This window comes from Eufriesea mexicana, unplaced genomic scaffold (genome assembly GCF_001483705.2).
Source record: "Eufriesea mexicana isolate 0111107269 unplaced genomic scaffold, ASM148370v2 scaffold729, whole genome shotgun sequence".
NCBI classification, from domain to species: Eukaryota; Metazoa; Arthropoda; class Insecta; order Hymenoptera; family Apidae; genus Eufriesea; species Eufriesea mexicana.
In genome coordinates, this window is record NW_016908875.1 from 20,195 (window position 1) to 42,304 (window position 22,110).

Below are 22,110 nucleotides of genomic sequence, written 5' to 3' on the forward strand. Positions count from 1 at the left end.
TACTACATTACTATTACAAGTATTACTACTTTCTTCTACACGTCATATGAAATTGTTGAAAATATCAATGAATTAGAAAAAGCAGGGCGTACCACCTATGAAGTTTTCTTGGAAACCATATGAAGTACATACAAAATAAGAATTCTATTTTATCGATTGAAAGCAATTTACCGAATACAATTAATTGACGTAAGAGACACGAAACCAATTATCACAGAAAAGAAAAATTAGAAATAAATTCATACGACTTTGCAATTTAAATTAATTTATGCTTCAAGTTTTAATAACATTCAAAATATACAACCTTCCTTACCGATAACAAACAAGCAAAGAAAAATCTCTACAATACCGATCACGGAATGGAAAATAATTTATTAACAAAATAAGAAAAGCATACATGAAGTTCTAATACCAAAAAATAACTAAACAAGTAATTATAAATTGCAAAAAATGTCCAAATTATTGAATACATTGTTAGCAACAGATTACCTAAGGTATGAGCTTAGCAGTAAAAACGAAAAAATTAATAAATTACAAAATCTTAAATATACTTGAAATTAATCAAAATTGCCCAAAGCACGAATTTATAAAAAAGTTTTTAAAATTGACGAATTATCAATCATTCTAACAGAAAAATAATTGTAACTTGTATCATCAATCCCTTAGGTAAAATTTAAGTTTTCAGAACTCGTTCGCGTTTTACATTTACCATCAAGTGATACTACTAATTCGTAACATAGTACCATTAGTTAATAGCCAGCTATGAAGAATCTTACTTACCGTAAGAAAGTAATTAGTTTCCTGTTTTACCCGCGACATTTCTCATTTAGTTATTAATTATAAAAAACAGAGGTAGTTATATAAAAATTTGAATAAAGAAATACAAATTTTTTTTATATATATGTATACAGTATAAAATATACTATTGTTTTTAGAGTATTTTATAGAGTGTAGCAGTGCATTTTGATATGTGTAACTATCATCGTTTCTCCTCATCAGTTTTTTCTCGTTCTTCCAGCCTCTTTCTCTTTTTCAAAACTCTTTTATGTTTGATGCTAGTCATATGAATGTCCCACTGTTTTCCAATGAATATTCTATCGCAAACCTAACAAGAAAGAAATTCAATTACAATTATATGAGTCAAAGAACAACTATAAATCAATGTTATAAATTAAAAATCCATAGGGAAATTTACTTTGCAGTAATGATTTTCCTCGTTGCTACTGTCAGTATATTTCTGTTCTGTAACCACCTCGTTTATAGGTTTCTGTGTAGGTTTTTCTCCTTTTAGTGCAGCTTCGATTATTGTTACAGCTGGTTCATATACCTTATCATTCCATTCATTTGTATTAGAGCAATCTAATACGTATATAGGTGGTACCTGTAATCATTTTGTTACTTAAATTTTCGAACTTCCACAATGATTAATAAATACATCATACTACATTACACTATACTACATATTTTGCAGAATTAAGTATTTTATCTTGATTCATACCTGCCTATCTTTACGTAGAACTAGGCGATTCATAATCCACTTTTCCTGTTTCCTAGCATACCTTTTTGTAACTAGTTTTAGGTCATCGATACCCTTCTGCAGTAATTCCTGTCCCTGCAAACAAAAATTCCTAATTACAGATGAATAAGACTTATTACACATGAACATACCACAAACCTCACACATTAAATGACAGTAAATATTCAAATATTTATTGAAAGTAATGCAATAATATATCTCCCTATCATATACCTTTGCCTTAGTATCTTCTCTATCAATCCTTTCCTAATCTTCATCACTGAAGCGAGCCAAAAATACACAAAGGGAATTACAAAATGCAGTAAAACATTGACTATTTGAATACAGAAGTTATATATTGTATTACAGTAAGTAAATCATCAAGGAGGAATGGATGCAGTATAAATGTCTACATATATTAGAGATGTGTTCTTTCTTATGAGATATGTAATTCTACATTCTTCAAATAAAAACATTTCCATTTGAAAATTTCTTTATACTCCCACAGATAAACTTAATTAATTTAACTTATACATAATTCTGTAGCCTAACAACTTTTACTTTTACTTTATTTTTGCATCATGATTCCTTGTACACTATCTGAACTATGTAAACAGATTTGTCTCCCAATTAATTCAGATAATCAAGGTTCTACTATAACCACTACCTAAAATCTTTAATAACTCCTCCCTTCCCACAAACACATTCTCCACAGAAAAATAGGAAAAAGGAAAAAGAAAAGCAAAGGAGTTTTATGACAAAAGGAAGCTTCCTAATTTATAGTTTATTTTACTTCTCCCAGTTAATTCAGATAATCAACGTTTTACTGTGATCACTGTCTAAAATCTTTAATAATCTCTCTCTTCCCACAATCTCATTCTCCAAAAGAAAAGAAAGGAAAGGAGAGAAAAAGGAAAAAGAAGGGAGTTGCATGAACAACAAAAGGAAGCTTCTCGAAAAAAGCAAACTCCGCAAACGCGTCGCAATCCTCTTCAACGGCACCCAACCGTTCCTCGACAGCTCACCCCATTAATCCCGCGAAATTCAAATAACGCACCGCAAAAGTGTCTGTCAGGGAACCCTTGGACAGAAAAACACTCGGAGGACGAAGGAATGCATGGGGAGAAAAAAAAAAGGGTAAAATGAGGGAACATATTCCCTGGTGTTCGAACCGCAACATCCAACAAGAACCTCGAGCATCCCCTTAAAGTTCTCCCTCCGATTCGATCTCTCCCTCGTCTCCCATCTTCGTCTTCGGATATAAAACGTCTGGGTCGTGCAACAATGACGCGCAGCTGCGGCCAGGAACGTGACGACGTTGCAGTTCGCCGATTCTGCTCACCTTTTTCTTTCGCCTCTCCTCTTCGGGCAGCACGAGGTAAGCGTGGAACTCCTTGAAGCCGATGCTCTGGAAGATGCCCTGCGTGTAATCGGCTGACCTGCAATGTAAACATTCGCCGAATCAATCTGCTGTTTTTATTCCACCCTGGCATTCTTTCGGAATTGGGTTGCGAAGGATTCTCAGCGACATTTCCTAATTTGGTGTATGTGTACATTTGGGAATAATTTTCGTTTTCTTGCTTTCTTCCCAGTTCTTCCCTTGCCTTTCTTGGTAGTAATTAATTTGCACTTTTTCGGAGTTCTCTCTTGGCGAGTTCTGACTACTTTGGGGCAGATTATCAGATGTGGTACGTGCGTATATTTGGGAATAAAATTCGTTTTCTTGCTTTCTTGGTGGTAATCAATTTCGTTTCTTTGTACCCCTTTGAAGAGGGTTCTGAACATTTTTAGGAAAAATTTCTTGATTTGGGATAATTTTGGTTTCTTACTTTCTTGGTGGTAAACAATTTCGTTTCTTTTGTACCCTTTTGAAGAGTGTTCTGAATATTTTTAGGAGAGATTTTCTGATTTGGTATGTGTGTATATTTGGGAATAATTTTGGTTTTCTTGCTTTTTTGGTAGTATGTACCCCTTTGAAGAGGGTTCTGAACATTTTTAGGAAAAATTTCTTGGTTTGGGATAATTTCGGTTTCTTACTTTCTTAGTGGTAAACAATTTCGTTTCTTTTGTACCCTTTTGAAGAGTGTTCTGAGTATTTTTTTGAGAAATTTCCTGATTTGGTATGTGTGTATATTTGGGAATAATTTTGGTTTTCTTGCTTTTTTGGTAGTAATTAATTTCGACCCCTTTGGACCCTTTTGAAACCCCTTTTGGGGAGTTTTGAATATTTTTAGGAGAGATCTCTTGATTTAGTATGTGTGTATATTTCGGAATAATTTTGATTTTCCTGCTTATTTTTTAGAAGTAATTAATTTTAGAAATAATTAATTTTAGAAGTAATTATTTTAGATTCCGTTTAGACCCGTTTTGGTGAATTTTGAATATTTTTAGAGGAGATTTCCTGATTTGGTATGCGTGTATAATAATTTTGGGAATAATTTTGGTTCTTTTGTTTCTTTAGTAGTAATTAATTTTCATTCTTTTGGACCCTTTTGACGAATTCTAAATATTTCTAGCTGATATTTCTCAATTTATTTGTATATTTTTAAATTTTTGTTCTTTCTTTATGATAATTTTGATTCTTTTAGATATCTTTTGGCGAATTCTGAATATTTCAGAGGAAGATATCGTAATTTGGTATGTCTGTATGTTTGAGAATAATTTTCGTGTTTCTTTTCCCTCTTTTTCTCCCACAACTATGGACTACAATTTAACCAAGCAAGCGTCAAACAGATTAGCAATTCGAGGTACTTGTAAAGTTAAATAACGGGAAAAAAATGAGGATCATAAACCCCGTAAATGTGGCAATTTTTGGCAGTTTGCAACAACGTCGGTACGTGTTACGAAGATTATACCCTGAGTTCCATTGCACCGCTGTTTCCGTTTACCTGAGTAATAATACTATGTTATTATTAGTGCAGATGTTGCCTGGGGTTGTACCATTCCCGAAGCAAAAGGCAAAGATATCAGTAATTGAGAAAATCTGTACGAAGATAAATTTAAGTGAAGATCTTTAAATAATTAATAACCATCGATGACTATAATTTATCGGGCAATCTAGAGGAACACGTTATGTTAAATATTCACGGACCGTCTATCAATCTCGTAATCCTCACTGATGAACGATGTTTCGTTTATGTTAAGCAGGTTAAATTCGATATATTAAATTTCCCTTCGGCGGAATCGAAAATATCGGATTCGTATCTACTAATTCAATCCAATTTACGATAAAATGAAACTCGAATATGAAAGAGGAAAAATAAAAGAAGTTTGTGAATATCAATTTGACGAATATTAATGAATACGAATGAAATATAAATTATAAATATTAACGAATATGAATATAAATATTGCACCACTGCTGTATAAAGTATTACTTTGTATTGCTATTGCTTTGTATTGTATAGCCTTGTATTGCTAAGTATTACTATGTATTACTTGTGACGTACTAAAAATTTGTAAAAATTTTTAAAATATTATTTGTACTATATCTATACTATACTATATAAATATTGCACCACTGCTGTATAAAGTATTACTTTGTATTGGTATTGCTTTGTATTGTATAGTCTTGTATTGCTAAGTATTACTATGTATTACTTATGACCCATTAAAAATTTATAAAAATTTTTAAAATATTATTTGTACTATATCCTGCACTATTTTTCTTCAATTAACTCATAGTAATGCAATTTAATTATAAACAATTGGAACATGTATTGAGAAAGCATAAAATTGTAATCAATCATTATTAAGTATATAGTATAAATTATAATATTTAAAAAAATGCACCATTTACTTCATAATTCATGTAATTAATAATAAACACATGTAACTTCAGTTCGCAGTAAAAAATAAAAATAGCAAAAATATGTGAAATTTAATTTTTAATTAAATATAAACCAGCATAGCCAGCATTATAAGTTGCCATTGTGGACTTGGCTTAAACATAAAACACTCATGACAAGGTAAACTCGTCATTATGTCACAAGAGATTAACAATATAAACAAAATAACAGAAAATTGAAGATAAGTTAACTTGATAAGTGCCATACTAAAATACTTAGTAGAGCTCGAGAGTTTGCACTTCTCTAATGCTTTTGAAATCTATGTTTCTGACATACTGGTAAGATAAGACACTCCTTTTATCTAACATTAAACAGTTAACATTATTTCTATCTCTACCACTACCTTGATCTCGATTAATTTTATTCACTGTCTTCTTCAAATTTAATATATATAAGAAATTCTTCGGAAGAGAAACCAATCTGCCAAAATCATGTTCCTAGATATTAAAACTAGAAAGTCATTTTTTATTTCTGAATTTATGATACTAATGGAAAGTCTAAATAATCGATATTATATAAACGTCAACAGTCATATAGAATCGTATCATAATAAGAAATAAAATATAAAAATGTGATAAAAGGACTTATTATCAGAGATATTTTTCGTTTATGAAAATTGTTTCCTATTTTATTACTCGAAGTTTTAATCCTATTTGTACATAAAATATCTCTGTATAAATACATAAAATATAAATAAAAATCCCTGTAATCTATTATTATAAATATCATTGATCTATGATTTACAATTCTGTTAGAGAAAGTAGATCTGCAAATTTGTTTCCTACTTTATTACTTGAAATTTTATTCCTATTTGAACATAAAATATCCCTATATAAGTACACAAAATATAAATAAAAATCCCTGTGAACTATTATTGTAAATATCATTGATCTATGATTTATAATTCTGTTAGAGAAAGTAGATCTGCATATTATGATGTATCAAACCCACATTCCTCCTACTAGCTATCTTCTCATGTTTGCATAGTACTTTAGGCTGCCAACACTAGCATCGTGACACGGTATTAGTGTTACAGTAAACAAATACAGTGAAACAGTATCAGAGGAAATAGTAGTAAAATCACGATGACACTCGTTTTATCTTATGTTAAATAGTTAACCCTAATTGCACGTCTATGACAATGCTTTATCAGCCTGTTCCATTTCATCTCGATGAATCATACTCACTGCCTTCGTCACACTCTGCTATATAATTCTATTCGTAGATGTAATACCTCTAGCCAATAAATTCGTGTGACCCATCTTCACGATTGTGTCGGAGAAAATGGATCTATTACACTATGGCCAATCAGACCTGCATTCCTCTCGCGTGCAAACTCCCGAGCTCTGCACAGTACTTGAGATTCATTGGTACTGCATGACTCATGTTTGAATCTTTGGCTCTACTTACCAAAATCCAGATCATGCACACGTGAATTTTCACATTCGTCACAATTCGGCCTCGAAATAAACAGACGGAAATAAACGTCTCAGTCTTCTCAGACACACGTATAATTTTAGCAAATTTATTAATCACGCGTGGAACACTCGAAATACAAATAGTCAACGAACGAATCAATATCGAAAATATAAAACTTCTATTCCAAACAATAAATAAAATATTGTACATAATCAATTAATTAATTAAAATACTAATAACCAAAATAAAACTTACACATCAACATCTCTTTAACACTAGAACTATCAACCTAGTCAAAATGACTGGTCCCAGAATTTTCCTTTTTGCAATCACCGAACACGTACACCTGCTTTAAGAATAAAATTGGTATCAACTCCATATTAAGAAAGAACTGTAATCAATACATTCACTCATATTCATCGTATCGCTGAAATTACTATAATCTGTACACGTTATAGTTAGGTGCCCACTAAAGATCGATAGTTCTAGCGTTAACCCTTTCCCCATAATTACCTATTATTTCAGTTTATTCATTTTTGTTATTTATAACACAAATGACAATACTGAAACATTATACAAACATAATATTCCTGAAACTTGTAATTTCCCCAAAAATTAGAGTTAGATCTTACTCGACAAAGGAGTTCAAACTTGATCTCAAAAGACATTCGTATTGCAAACGCGTATAATTGATCCTGCTTAAAAATATTATTGCTCAATTAGACTGAATTAAGCGAGTATAGATTAGCGACTATAAATTATACAGTCGTCATTTGCAAATTAAAATTTATTTTCACTTTGTAAACCGTGAAAAGAACGCTTTGTTTGAATGCTCTGCCGTTCCCGCGATACGCTACACTCGAGTGCTCCGTCGGTCACGTAGTAAGTGACGCGGAAGCTGCCAGAGGGCACTAGTGTGCCCGGTAAGCGGGCCGGAAAGATACGCGCGTTGTTGGATCTACGTATATCCTGGTTCGTGGTCAATTGCAACAGCAGCAGCTCGGTAGATAAGTGAGAAGGGTAGTACGGTCGTCTTTGAACCGCCGCGAGTACGTCCCTTCACCTTCTCGAGTGGCGATCGCGTTCACGAGAGACGCTGCATTCTGCCAGTCGCGTTATCACGACTGGATAGCGATAGCGGGCGAGGCGAGGCCAAGCTTACGTGGCGGGAAAAGTGGAAGCCGCGGCCACGGCTCACTTGGCCGCACACGTGTCAATGCCAAATATGTACCTGCGAATAGAAATCAGAGCCTAACGGTGGTGTGGGTGTGCACGTGCACGCACGCCTATTACGTGAACGGTTTACGGGTGTCAATAGACCACCCGTGCTAACTTCGTCTACACGGGTTTATTGCTCGGTTATGTTCTGCATTTCACAGCTCCAAGGATTTAAATCACGAGTACGCTATGCGTGACTGTGCGCGTTCGGGAGTGGGGATTTTTGAGGTTCCCGAGGATCCTCTTGTTACGCGTACATAGCGACGTTGTGTTGGGCAGAGGTGAGGATTTCTTAGGTACTTTGAAGATCGTGTGTCGCGTGTTGAGAAAGTAGGGAATGGTAATATATGTATAGTGAGTAGGAGAAATCATTGTCTTTCTTTTTTAACCCTTTACGCACTACAATTTTTTGGTTAAAGAAGGGTACGAGATGAAAAATTTTCTGCTATAAAGCTGATGATATTTTATGAACAATAAATAAGAAATCGTATAATAATTAACGCGTACAATTATTTAATTGCAATATCTCGCAGAATGCTATATTATTTAAAATTTGGTATATTAATTAATATCGAGTTTCGAAATTTTATCAAATGGCGACTGAAGGGCGTCTCTCGAGTGCAAAGGGTTAATATTGCGAGTCTTCATTTTAGGTATATCAGGATAGAATTTTTGTTATATTATTCGCTGACTTGGAATGAGAATTGTTTGCGATTATTGAGTTCTGTGTATTTGAGGAATTGTAGGGATTTTGGGGGATTTTGGGGGATTTTTGTGTCATATGTAGTGGGGGTTAGAGGTTAAGGATTTTTAAACTCTATGTATTGTATGGTCTATGCTGATCAAAATAGCGACAGTGGATATGAGAAATTTTTTTTTTTTATTCCAAGTGTCTCAGGTTAGAATTCTGCAATTCTGCAATTCTCTATTTAAGAAATAGAGAATATGAAATGACAGGAATTTTTTTCTTCTAATTTGTTGTAAAATTCTGTTCTTTTTCTAGACCACTAGCTATGAATACCTATACATACAGATTATTGGTTTCATACCCCTTAAAATAATTTTTAATTCGAGTCCTGTCAAATAAATATAAATATAATGACTCTTAAATAGATATAATAAATATAAATAGAATACTCAGATTAATATTACAATTTTAAGTGCAATTACATCATGTAAAAATTTGTTAAGCAAAGCAAAATTTTTAACCTTCATTAACAAAGGGGTTAATAATATTAATAATATCGAAATAAATATTCTTACTTTCCAGATATCAAAAATTACGTTCATCAAATAAAAAATCTAATGAACTACCATTTGCATAATTAACAAAATTATCATCTCGTTACACAGTGTCAAAAGATAATATTTAAAAACTCGCATCACTAATTAAGCTGAATTACACTACTCACACAACGTTCCAAATTTACAGAAATGCAAATTTGGTCATTTATCGAGCAAATCATAGTCTCCTAATTACTACCTGAAAATCTTTACAACTTTATGTACCGTCGAAAACGACGTTAAAAATTGCTAATACCTCTTAACAGCTCCCCCAATGAATTTTATTCCTCTTTCTCTAACTTCCTTGAGATCACACATTATTTTTCATTTTGTTATATTAAAAGCAACTGCTTTTTATATGGAAACATCCTGGAGAGATATTTCTTCTCGCAAGGACACACGATGAATTATCTCTTCGTAATCAATATTTAATAGACAGAGTTCACGAAATCTGTATTTTTAGACGGCCATAGCGAGGCACATTAACATCATATTTTATTACCATACCGCACAATGTGTTGGTCGGAAATACATCTACCTACCTTCTTTGACACTAAAAATACGGTACTATGTTACAAACGAAGATTAATGACGCCATTAGAAAAGTGAGATGAAAAGTTAATTCTTTTTCGACGCTCATTTTTCATCGATGTACTTCGTACGTCAGCGATATTCTTTCTTCCATTACACCGAAAATAACCTGGTCAATTTTGAAAATTAATATGAAAGCGATATTCAGTTATAATGATCTTTTGTTGGACGTCTTGTGTTCTTTATTTCGTGGCTTCAGGGAGTCTGATTTGCTCAGTTGTTCGATAAGTTCAGCATGGAGAGACTTTTCACCAGTGATAACGTATGCATGAAATTTCAATTAAATTGAAATATTTACTTGTCAAATGAATTTACACGCAAAATGGAATATCGTAGACTCTGAACGATAGAAAATTCAGAGAACAAAAATTTAGGTATCAAGATTTTACTATAATTAACATTTATTTTCTCGATTTTTCCTTGGATTTTCTTCTCCGATATCATCGTTACTATTACTTTATTTCCACCACCTATATTAACCCTTTGCACTCGATTATTTTCGTAACAGAGAAATAGCAATTTAAACACTTGCTGCTGTTACGTCGAGGATATTTTTGAAACAGTAAATAAGGAATCGGGTATAAATTAAGACTTGAAATTATTTTATTTCGACATTCCGTGCAATCTTAGGTTATTTTAGATTCGATATGTTAATTAACATGGATCTTCGGAATTTGATTAAACGGTGATTTAGACTCACCTCTCGAATGGTCAATTAATTCCAATTTCAATTGAAGGTGAAATATATATATGAAAATATGATCAAAAAAAAGAAATAAATAAAAATAATTCTGAAATAATAAATAAAATTATTCCAAATTTTAAAAAATTTATAATAAAATTAGTATGTATTCCTTGATAAATTCTTTCACGTATAATATCTCGTATTCATAAAATTATTAATATAATTAAATTAAATATATTAAAAATTAAATTATAAATATTATTAATATATATATAATAAATAAAATTAATTATAAAATTTATTAATCTTACAAACTGTATATTTATTTTAATTTGAATTATTAAATTAAAAAAATTCTTCCTGCAAAAATTTTAATGAAATTATTATTCTGTTTATTAAATTAGATCAATGATAAATTAAATTAATTTAGAAATTGAAATAAAGCTTGTTAAATTATATCGAGTTATATCGAGTTGAATAAAAAACTAATTTAATTAAATAAGGAATTTTCTATAGGCACCCTAATAATGATAAAAAAAAAAGCGAATTAATGCATATTGGCCTACCATACATCATTTCGATACTTAATACAACGACTTGATTAAATATTTAAAATCGTATCAACATCTGAATAGAGATCGACAATTTTATGTAATACCATATATTTTGGAAATTATATGATTGTATATCTATATTTACAAAATTCTATTTTAGCTGCTTATTAATCTACCAGTATAGTTACCAGGGTTGCTATTAATTGCTATAGAATTAGTAATATCTATAGAAATTGAATGATTTCATTCTAAAAATTACAGCAGAATATCAATTATTTAATTTACTATTTCATTTATTATCTTTGACTATTTAATTATTTTACTATCCAAATTTTGCAGTGTTCTATTGATTCGCTATTCAAATATTAAGAGAAGGGTATTTGTTTTACACAAATAGAATATTATTAAACATTAAACACTAAAAAAAAATTAGTAAAAATAGAAAACTATAAATAATTCGGATTGTATGAAGAAATAAAAACTTTCTTACCCAAAAATTCCCCTATTTGAACAATAATATCACCCTACTGTTATTAATACAATCTCCAAAAAGCCTACACAGTAAATTAACACTTCCAATTCTAAAACAAAATTAATTCTTCAACCTGTAATCCAATAAATTTCAAACTGTAAATGAAAACTTATAAACAATTAGGAATGTATGAAGAAATAAAAATTTTTTTACTAAAAATTCCCCTATTTGAACAATAATATCACCCTAATCGCCCTATCACAGTAAATTAACACTTCTAATTCTAAAAAATTAATAATATTGAAATAAATTAATTCTTCAACATGTAATCCAATAAATTTCAAGCTGTAAATGAAAACCTATAAATAATTATGAATGTGTGAAGAAATAAAAATTTTCTTACCCAAAAATTCCCTACTTGAACCATAATATCACCCTACTGTTCCTAATACAATCTTCAAAAAGCCTCCACAGTAAATTAACACTTTCAATTCTAAAACAAAATTAATTCTTCAACTTGTCATCCAATAAATTTCAAACTATAAACGAAAACCTATAAATAATTAGGAATATATGAAGAAATAAAAATTTTCTTACCCAAAAATTCCCTATTTGAACAATATCACCCTACTGTTCCCAATACAATCTCCAAAAAGCCTCCACAGTAAATTTTAATTCTAAAACAAAATTAATTCTTCAACTTGTGATCCAATAAATTTCAAACTAACTCAAAAAATCCCCCAAAAAATCACAATCGTGTGACAAACTTCGAATTACAGACTCTCCAATCCTTTTTCCTTCTTCCCATACCTCTTCGCGTTATCTCCAAAGATCGCGTTAACTTTCCACGATCTGATGCACGTGTCGTGATTCCGATTTCCAATCAATGACACGATCTATTTATCGATCTCGCGATTATCGTACGAGCGAACGGGCGCTAATCATGACATTGATTCATCGTCGATGCGATCGAGATCGATCAGAAATGCGCCAACATTCTTGCAACGGCGACCATAATCCCTGGGTGCCAATGGCAGGTGCGATAATGGCGACCGCCGCAACGGTGGTAGCAGTGGCAAAAGTAATTAAGATAACGACTAGTGACAGTAATCATTATCACAAATACTTAACCGAACTCGAACTATTTTTACTACTTGTTGCCAGGCAGCCGTGAATATCATTTGCTGCTTTCTCGAGCATTTCGGGTTATCAGGTTCACCAGACGTAAATCGCTTTCGTACCTGTTGCTTAGTGTTCCCGAGCAAGCGTATCGTGGTGCTTTTCTCGATTACGTCTAACGAATGTCCACAGGTTTCGTTTAATTTTCAGTAATCGAAGGGAAGTCGTGGAATATTAATTATTCGTATTCTCGGTGTTGTTTGCTCGTAGTCGTACGTGATATTGAATAGAGAATTTGTTTAATGAGACTTGTTAGGAGCAAATTACGTTCGATAGGATAGGATGCATATTGTGATATTCGTGTTGGTAAGCCATTAATTCCGCAGCGAAGAAGAATTTAATTAAGAGATTAATGATACTTCATGAAGGAAATACGAGAAAAACCTAGAATTTTTTACGGCCTTTATTTCGAGCAGGTATAAATCTGTGACATAGCAATTTAATTAACAGGCAAATAATTTTTTATGGGAAAAATAAAAAAAATGAATTAACATTTCTTTTTCTCAATGATATTAATTTAACGTTGATTTCACAGATACTTACTTACATGGATACGAGAATATTAAAAATGTTATGTTTATAAAACGTTCTTCGTTTCGACTGTTTTTTTAAGTAATTAAATTAATTCCTTGGAAGAGGGAAGGTCATATGGAATGGTTGCTTTTTGCAATTATCGTTTATTTCTCGTGCAAAATTACCCCCCAGTTCGATTTCTTTCATCGTGTAAATTGCCTTTTCGTGTAAAAATCGGAGGCTTATAGTTTCTTTTGCGGAAGATTCTTTTCTTGGATAGTGGGTATGCTGCATTATACAATGTATCAGCGAAAGTTGACAAGTCGACTATGGTTAATGTGTATCGTACATGACAAGATGAATTTCTCCGCCTTGCAAGCCCTTTCCGGTTGAGTGGAAATTGCTGTTCGATTGATAGCTATAGATTAACTCGATAAATTTTTCCCATTGCCGCTAATGAAATTTTACACGCGCCGCTTCACACGATTGCATCGTGTGTCATTTTGCCACACTCTTACGATTTACATAATCCTGCCAATTCGAACTTCGTTTCGCTGTTTTATCCTAGAATATACTACAATCGCGATACTACGACAGTTACACGATTTAAAGGGAAGATTGTACAGAAAAGAAGCGAAAACACATGAACTGAAAACACTAATAAAATTAATGATAATTAGTATTTAACGAAAATTAAAATTTTTAATCCTTCAAATTTCAAATATTCGTACTTCACAGTCCTGAAATTCTTGAATTTTCAGTTTTCAAGCATTTAAATTTCAGTATTATTATTTAATTTTCGTTAAATTCCAAATTTTCGAGTTTCCAGATTTAAAAATTTGTAATTCTTCAATTCTCAAATATTCATACTTCACAGTTCTGAAATTCTCGAATTTTCAGTTTTTAAGTATTTAAATTTCAGTATTATTATTTAATTTTTCGTTAAATTCAAAATTTCCGAATTTCCAGACTTAAAAATTTTTAAATCATCAATTTTCAAATATTCATAGTTCAGAGTTCGAAAATTCACGAATTTTCAGTTACTCAAGTATTTAAATTTCAGTATTATTATTTAAAGTCTGGAAACTCGGAAATTTGGAATTATAAATCCATGTATTTTTACATGAATTTTAATGCTTTCACACATTTACTTATTTTATTTATTTCACGCCACTGCTTAATAAATGATAATCCAGTTTATCCAATTTTCGAAAATTTCCATTTCAAATTCGCATATCATACTGATTTTCAAAACGAGTTTAACAAGTGCAAGCCATTTTCTTTACATTTGCTCCAATACGAAACACGCGAATTAAGTACGAAATCACGCAATGCTACGTTAATTGTAACAATACGTGGGTGCACAAATTTCGCAATAAATTAACAAATAAACATAAATATTAAGCGAAATTGCGGTAGTAATACAGCTATCCATGATTGCGTATCAATTCCAGCTATCAGGGAATAAAAGAAAGACTCGTATCAAATCGCCTATTCGAATCCAGAACAAGTGCGTGACCAGACACAATTAATTACCAAACGATACAAATATCATATCCGAGATGTCGATCTTGTATCCGTCTGCTCTCGAACCGAAAGAACAAATTCTACCAGTAGATAATAATTATCAGTCACTCGAACGAAATACCTCGAGAATCTGCCAAAACATCTGCCAAAAAATACCAGAGAGAGAGAGAGAGAAAAACACCCTACAACGTTCATTACTGGCACAGATAAACCTTAAACCAACCTCATTAACGTCCCTCCGATATCTTTCAATAATTGCCATTAACATCAAAACGATAAGAAATAAAACGGTGAAAAAGGGAAAAAACTTGTGAAGAAAAATGCGAAGGAATTATAAAAAGCATCGATCGATTCATTAAACGCGACAGCGGCGATCCTCGAGAGACGTGCAAAAAGGAAAGCAAAAATAAATAAATAAAAGAAAAAAAAAAAATCGAATGTGGCTCGAGAGCCGGTTATTTTCCGGTTTTTCCACGAGTTATGGTCGGTGGCTCGCGATCGATCATCAAAATTCCTCGCGCGTCGCGAGACGCCTTCCTCTCCACGTGTCAGCCGTTATCAATATCTTATCCCGATTAGCAGGAGTATCATAATTAACGAAGCCATTCGTAATGAACGAAAGGTATTTAATTTGCATATAAATACAAGTTACGTGGCATTGAGGCATAACCGAGAACCTATCGGATTCGCGAGAAACAAGGTAACGTCGTGAGTATTCATTCCCGATCGGCGAGTTTGCTTTTTCTTCGTACGCGGATGGAAAACAGGGAATACGGAGAAGTGCGAGTTTCAGGAATGCGTCGGGAAAATCCGTATTTCGTTGTTCGTATGAAATAAGTGATTCGAGATATAGCAGGTACAGTAGATCGCAAAAATATTCCAAAGGATGTATTTCAAAGAAATTTTTTGACCTAGCAGTTTTTATTTCAATGGAAGTCTCTATACGTGTGTGTAAAGTATAATGAGTTGTATTTGGACAAATTTTTCATACTGCAAAATTTTTGTTGAGGAAGTTGAAATCGACCTACGAGAATTTTGTCGATTTTTGTCTCTTAAATTGGAATTTGGAAAATTGCGAAACGATAGTTGTAATTTCCTAGTGTTGTATTTAGTATCATGGCATAATTGTATAATTGATTATTGTAATTGTTAGAGTTCATAAGTAATCGAGGTATTGTCGTTTAATAATTACTCCTGTCATTTAAAACATGCGAAAATTATGAGAGTAATTGCTATAATAACTTCATCGTAATGAAAAGTGTAATGAGTTGTACATGGAAAAATTTTTCATCTTGGGAAATTTCTACCGAGGAAATTGAAATTGATCTATGAGAATTTTGTAGATTTTTGGCTCCTTGGAATTTTGAAAATTGGAATTTTAAAAATTGCGAAACGATAGTTGCAATAGTTAATAAGAAAGAGAAATATTAGTAATAAATTATAAGTAAATTAAAAGAAATATTTCCTAGTGTTGTATTTAGTATCATGGCATAATTGTATAATTATTGTAATTATTACAGTGCATAAGTAATCGAGGCATTGTCGTTTAATAATTATTCCTGTTATTTAAAACATGGAAAAATTATAAGAGTATTTACTATAATAACTTCCTCGAAATGAAAAGTATAATGAGTTGTACATGGAAAAATTTCTCATCTTGAGAAATGTCTACTGATGAAGTTGAAATTGATCTACAAGAATTTTGTGAATTTTTGTCTTTTTGGAATTTTGAAAATTGTGGAACGATAGTTGTAATAGTTAATAAGAAAGAGAAATATTAGTAATAACTTAGAAGTATTAAATTAAAAGAAATATTTCCTAGTGCTGTACCTAGTATCATAGCAAAATTGTACAATTAATTATTGTAATTATTACAGTGCATAAGTAATCGAAGCATTGTCGTTTAATTGTCTCTCTGGAATTTTGAAAATTGGAATTTTAAAAATTGCGAAACGATAGTTGCAATAGCTAATAAGAAAGAGAAATATTAGTAATAACTTAGAAATATTAAATTAAAAGAAATATTTCCTAGTGCTGTACCTAGTATCATAGTAAAATTGTACAATTAATTATTGTAATTATTACAGTGCATAAGTAATCGAGGCATTGTCGTTTAATAATTATTCCTGTCATTTAAAACATGCGAAAATTATGAGAGTATTTACTATAATAACTTCCTCATAATAAATATTAAAAAAGAAAAAAACTGCCTCATGAGATATTGACTTTTCAATGGCCTCATAATGAAAAGAAAAAGAGCAGTTGCATCTTGCAATTACATGGATGCATTTGCATTTTACGACAAGGCTTATTAAGCAGTACAAAACTTTTCTGTATAATTTTTTCCAATTTTCTGCTGAAACAAAGAGATAACCTGGCCCAGTTGCAACATGCGCCCTGTATAGAATTATTAATTGAATTATTAAAGGTACACGCAGGAGATATTAAACTCGTACAACGTTCCATTTAAATTCTTTGACATATAATTTCAGCGAATTCAATGCCAGCTCCAGCTTTTTAAACCAGCCTGAATAATGTTATTAATACCCTCCCTGTGTATTTCGAAACACACTTAATAAGGTAAATGAGGTATACTTCTAGTTAATCGTTTCTTGGATATGCCCATGAATAATGTCTCGTCATATAAAGTCTAATCACCATTTTCAATAGGTGACATAACGTCAATTACGTTGACCTACAGGAATACTTATACATCCGATACGAAGCAAACGCGTGATCAAATATATTTCATATGTACAATATTACAAATTCAGCGACATAGATCGCACTCTAAATCTGTCGATCTTCTTATAGAAATATTATATCGAACTTTCAAATTTCAGAACATCTGTGTCTATATACATTCAAATCACAAACTGTACAAACGATGATGCAACTATCCGTCATAATATCTAATCAAGATTACTTCATCAAATCATTACATCAGAGAGTACCTTGTCTTGAAAGATTTTTAAAAATCCTACCGGACGAATTTTCAGAAAAGGAAATTAATATACAAAGGGAACGATAACTATGATTAGGAGTATTATATCAAAATATTACGATAATAAATATCTCACTCTTAAAAACGGTACCGTATAAATTTCCAAAAAGCTCGCTCGTAGCATTTTGAAAATAATTAATTTAATAATTAAAGAAATAAAAGAGGAAAAGGAAAAATTATTGTACAAAGGTAAAATAACAAAAAAGAATTAGAAAAAAAAAATTACAAAATTGCATCAATGACTACTATACGTTTGAAAATGGTACCCCAGGGTTTTTCAAAAGCACAAAATAAATGATACAATATTCACGATGAATGATAGAAAATTTGGCGAATATGGTAGATTCAGTGTCGTAATAAAAATAATACTCGACGAATTCCTAAAAGAGAAATAGGAAAAATTATCGTACAGAGGAGACAATAATCACAATAATAATTATTAAATTATTGCATCAATGACTACTACACGTTTGAAAATGGTGCCCCAGGGATTTTCAAAGGCACAAAATAAATATTACAATATCCACGATGAATAACAGAAAATTTCGCATATATGGTGAATTCAGTGTCGTAAAACTTTCACATAATAAAAATAGTACTGAACGAACTTCTAAAAGAGAAAAAGAAAAAATCATCACAGAAAGGAAACAATAATCACGACCAATGGCGTCGAATCTTATTAAATTATTGCACCAATGACTACTATACACTTAAAAATGGTGCCCCAGGGAATTTCAAAGGCGCAAAAGATCGCGAGTAAATGAAACAATAGCCGGGGCAAATGTTCGAAAATTTCGCGGATATAGTGGATTCAGTGTCGTAAAACTTTCGCGTAATTAACCAGTCGCGCCGCTTTCGTATCGGTACGCTATATTAATCACACCTGCCTTCTGAAACTTTGATGTTCCAGGGACTGACGTCACATCCGGCAGAAGCCGAGCGGGCAGAGCCGGCGAACAGGAGCATTTGCATAATACGAGACATGCTACTTGCAGAAATGTGCGAGTATCGAGCTACGTAAGTAGGAGCGAAACCATGGCAGAGTCTACAAGACGTGAAGAGGGGAAAGAAAGCAAAAAGAGAAGAGACGATAATTGTATGAGATATAATCGTCGCGGAGATATTTCGATGCAAGCCTGTTTCTCGTTACAAGCGCGAAATATAATGAACTTGTTCCTTGTTACGGGTGCAAAATTGTCAAGCTTGTGGGCCATGAAGAAATTTATAGCACGTGACTCTTACACGACACCGTTACCACCTCCTCCTTTTTCATATTTCTACATTCTACAGTGTGTTTTTGAATATTTCCATGCTTTTATTACTTCCTGGAGTATTCTGCAATTTTGCAATTCTGTCTTGCTTTTTAAATTGTAAACCTGTATTTTGTAAAGTTGTAATAGGCTTTAATAGTTGAGAATGGAGATTGATTAAATACCGTAATTAGTTGAATATTTTGTGGGGGATGTTAATTTTTGCAAGTTTGAAGCATTTATTGGTACCATAGGAAATGTGATAATTGGGTTAGATTATTTGAAGAAAGATTAATTGGTTAGAATTTTATTTTGTGGATTCTAAATTGTAATTTCAATTACAAATTTAATAGAGTCTAAATAAAAATCTAACTCAAATACAACGGATGACAGAGAATTTGTAAGGTGGACTATGGAAAAACTATGGTGGATTCTTTTCCTGCTATTAAATAATTTTATTTCTCTATTTACTCCTTAGATCTATTCATACATTTTTGGGGGGATATTAATTTTGTAAGTTTGAAGCATTTATTGGCACCATAGAAAATGTGATAATTGGGTTAGATTATTTGAAGAAAGATAAATTGGTTAGAATTTTATTTTGTGGATTCTAAATTGCAATTTAAATTATAAGATTAATATAATCTAAATAACAATCTAACTCAAATATAATGGATGACAGAGAACTGTAGAAAATATTGTAAGGTGGACTATGGAAAAACTGTGATGGATTCTTTTCCTGTTATTAAATAATTTTATTTCTCTATTTACTCCTTAGATTTAATTATACATTTTTTGGGGGATGTTAATTGTGTAAATTTAAATTGAGTTAGATTATTTGGGGAAAGATTAATTGGTTAGAATTTTATTTTGTGGATTCTAAATTTCAATTTAAATTATAAGGTTAATGTAGTCTAAATAAAAATCTAGCTCAAATATAATGTATGGCAGAGAACTATAGAAAATTTTGTAAGGTGGACTATGGAAAAACTATGGTGGATTCTTTTCCTGCTATTAAATAATTTTATTTCTCTATTTACTCCTTAGATCTATTCATACATTTTTGGGGGGATATTAATTTTGTAAGTTTGAAGCATTTATTGGCACCATAGAAAATGTGATAATTGGGTTAGATTATTTGAAGAAAGATAAATTGGTTAGAATTTTATTTTGTGGATTCTAAATTGCAATTTAAATTATAAGATTAATATAATCTAAATAACAATCTAACTCAAATATAATGGATGACAGAGAACTGTAGAAAATATTGTAAGGTGGACTATGGAAAAACTGTGATGGATTCTTTTCCTGTTATTAAATAATTTTATTTCTCTATTTACTCCTTAGATTTAATTATACATTTTTTGGGGGATGTTAATTGTGTAAATTTAAATTGAGTTAGATTATTTGGGGAAAGATTAATTGGTTAGAATTTTATTTTGTGGATTCTAAATTTCAATTTAAATTATAAGGTTAATGTAGTCTAAATAAAAATCTAGCTCAAATATAATGTATGGCAGAGATCTATAGAAAATTTTGTAAGGTGGACTATGGAAAAACTATGATGGATTCTTTTCCTGCTATTAAATAATTTTATTTCTCTATTTACTCCTTGGGTCTATTCATACCATAATAGGTAGAATATTATAAATAAAAGTGCTATCAATTAAGAAATTTTATTGATATGTATTATGTAAATTGATATTAAATGCTATTAGGATAATAACATCGTTACAGAAAATAAATGATTCGATATCGGGTGAATTTTTCGTTCATAATACTTTTCACAGTCTCCAATTTGTACATCACACAATCTTGCATAGAAAAGATGGAAAAATGTAAATTTAATTAATTTCCTGGACCAGTGTACATCGATTTAGGACATATTTTCAATTTTGACTCATCAAGCTCCAACATGACCAATTTTCAACGCAATAAAAATTAATTCTGTCCGAATATCGTCAAATCTATAACAGGCATAAATTAGACAATAAAATCATTCCGATAAAGACTCCTCCCTTCAAAAAAAAACAAAAATCAAAAAATAAATATCAAATATATCAAGCAATCCTGTACCTCCACCAACAAAACATAATTCACACCAGAAATGATTCTCTATCATTCACTGCCGTCGTGCTGCGACCGATTCACGGCCACGAAGAAGCTAACCTTCTAGTAGACGATGCACGCCCCAGTCTCTAGTTCCCATGAACTCCTTCGAGAACGTCAATGTAATTCAGTCGGAACCCCCTGACTGCTTCCACGTTGCGTACCGCGCATTGCACGTGCCGTAGCGAGCCGACTGCAAATTGGCCTGACGGCGTAATTTGCATAGCTGCTGGTGCAGCGGCGCGATGCACCGCTCACTCTGTGCACGCACGTAGGAACCTAACGCGGCCGGCGATAATTAGCGATAATTGTCAGCAAAAGGAATTAAGCGTCGATCGAACGATCGAAGAGTTGCAGATTTTGTTCGCCTGATAGAACTGCCATAGAAAAACACACGTGGATGAGAGTAGAAGGGAACAGCCGAAGGGGTTGAAGCTTTGGGGTGAGAATAGAATATTTGTTTGGAGGTTTGCTCGAAAAGTAACGAGTTTCTTCATTTATTCAGCTGATCGATCGTCACTGAAATTTTCAGTTACTTTAAATGCTAATAGCTTTCGTTTGGCAGTGATTTATTAACACGTAATAATACAAGGGTGCTGAAATTGTGATAATACGGGAAATAAAGATGAGGAAGTCGAAGGCTATATTGAAGAGGGTGTAGCGACCAAGTTCTCACCCTCGCCAATAGATGGATTCCTAGGAGGAATTTTGAAGGAGGTTCGAGGACTTGCTCGCTAGTTCTTGGTGAAGTCTCGACCTCCCTTAACCCCTTGGCTACTGTGGGCGCATATACGCGCTCAGAAATTTTGCTTTTGTGACACGGAAGGCGCATATAAGCGCTCAACACAGTTTGCTTTTCTGACACAGAGGGCGCATCTCTACCCAAAATTTTGCCGTTCTCGGCGGACATTGTAAATGAATTCCTACCCGTGTGGTACGAC

The 22,110-nt window shown here is 32.1% G+C and overlaps 1 protein-coding gene across 1 annotated transcript in view; it reads right to left on the reverse strand.

Moving 5' to 3' along the window:
• Nucleotides 1-962: 962 nt before the first annotated feature.
• The window catches only part of LOC108546434 (tRNA dimethylallyltransferase, mitochondrial), a 41,528-nt gene continuing 20,380 nt past the window's right edge, over nt 963-22,110 (reverse strand). Inside the window, exons 2-5 of the mRNA XM_017898498.1 lie at nt 2,859-2,955; nt 1,499-1,612; nt 1,196-1,381; nt 963-1,105 (exon numbers count right to left, since the gene is read on the reverse strand). Coding sequence (XP_017753987.1) covers nt 980-1,105; nt 1,196-1,381; nt 1,499-1,612; nt 2,859-2,955 — 523 coding nt within the window. The 3' untranslated portion in view covers nt 963-979. The remainder of the gene's footprint in view (nt 1,106-1,195; nt 1,382-1,498; nt 1,613-2,858; nt 2,956-22,110) is intronic.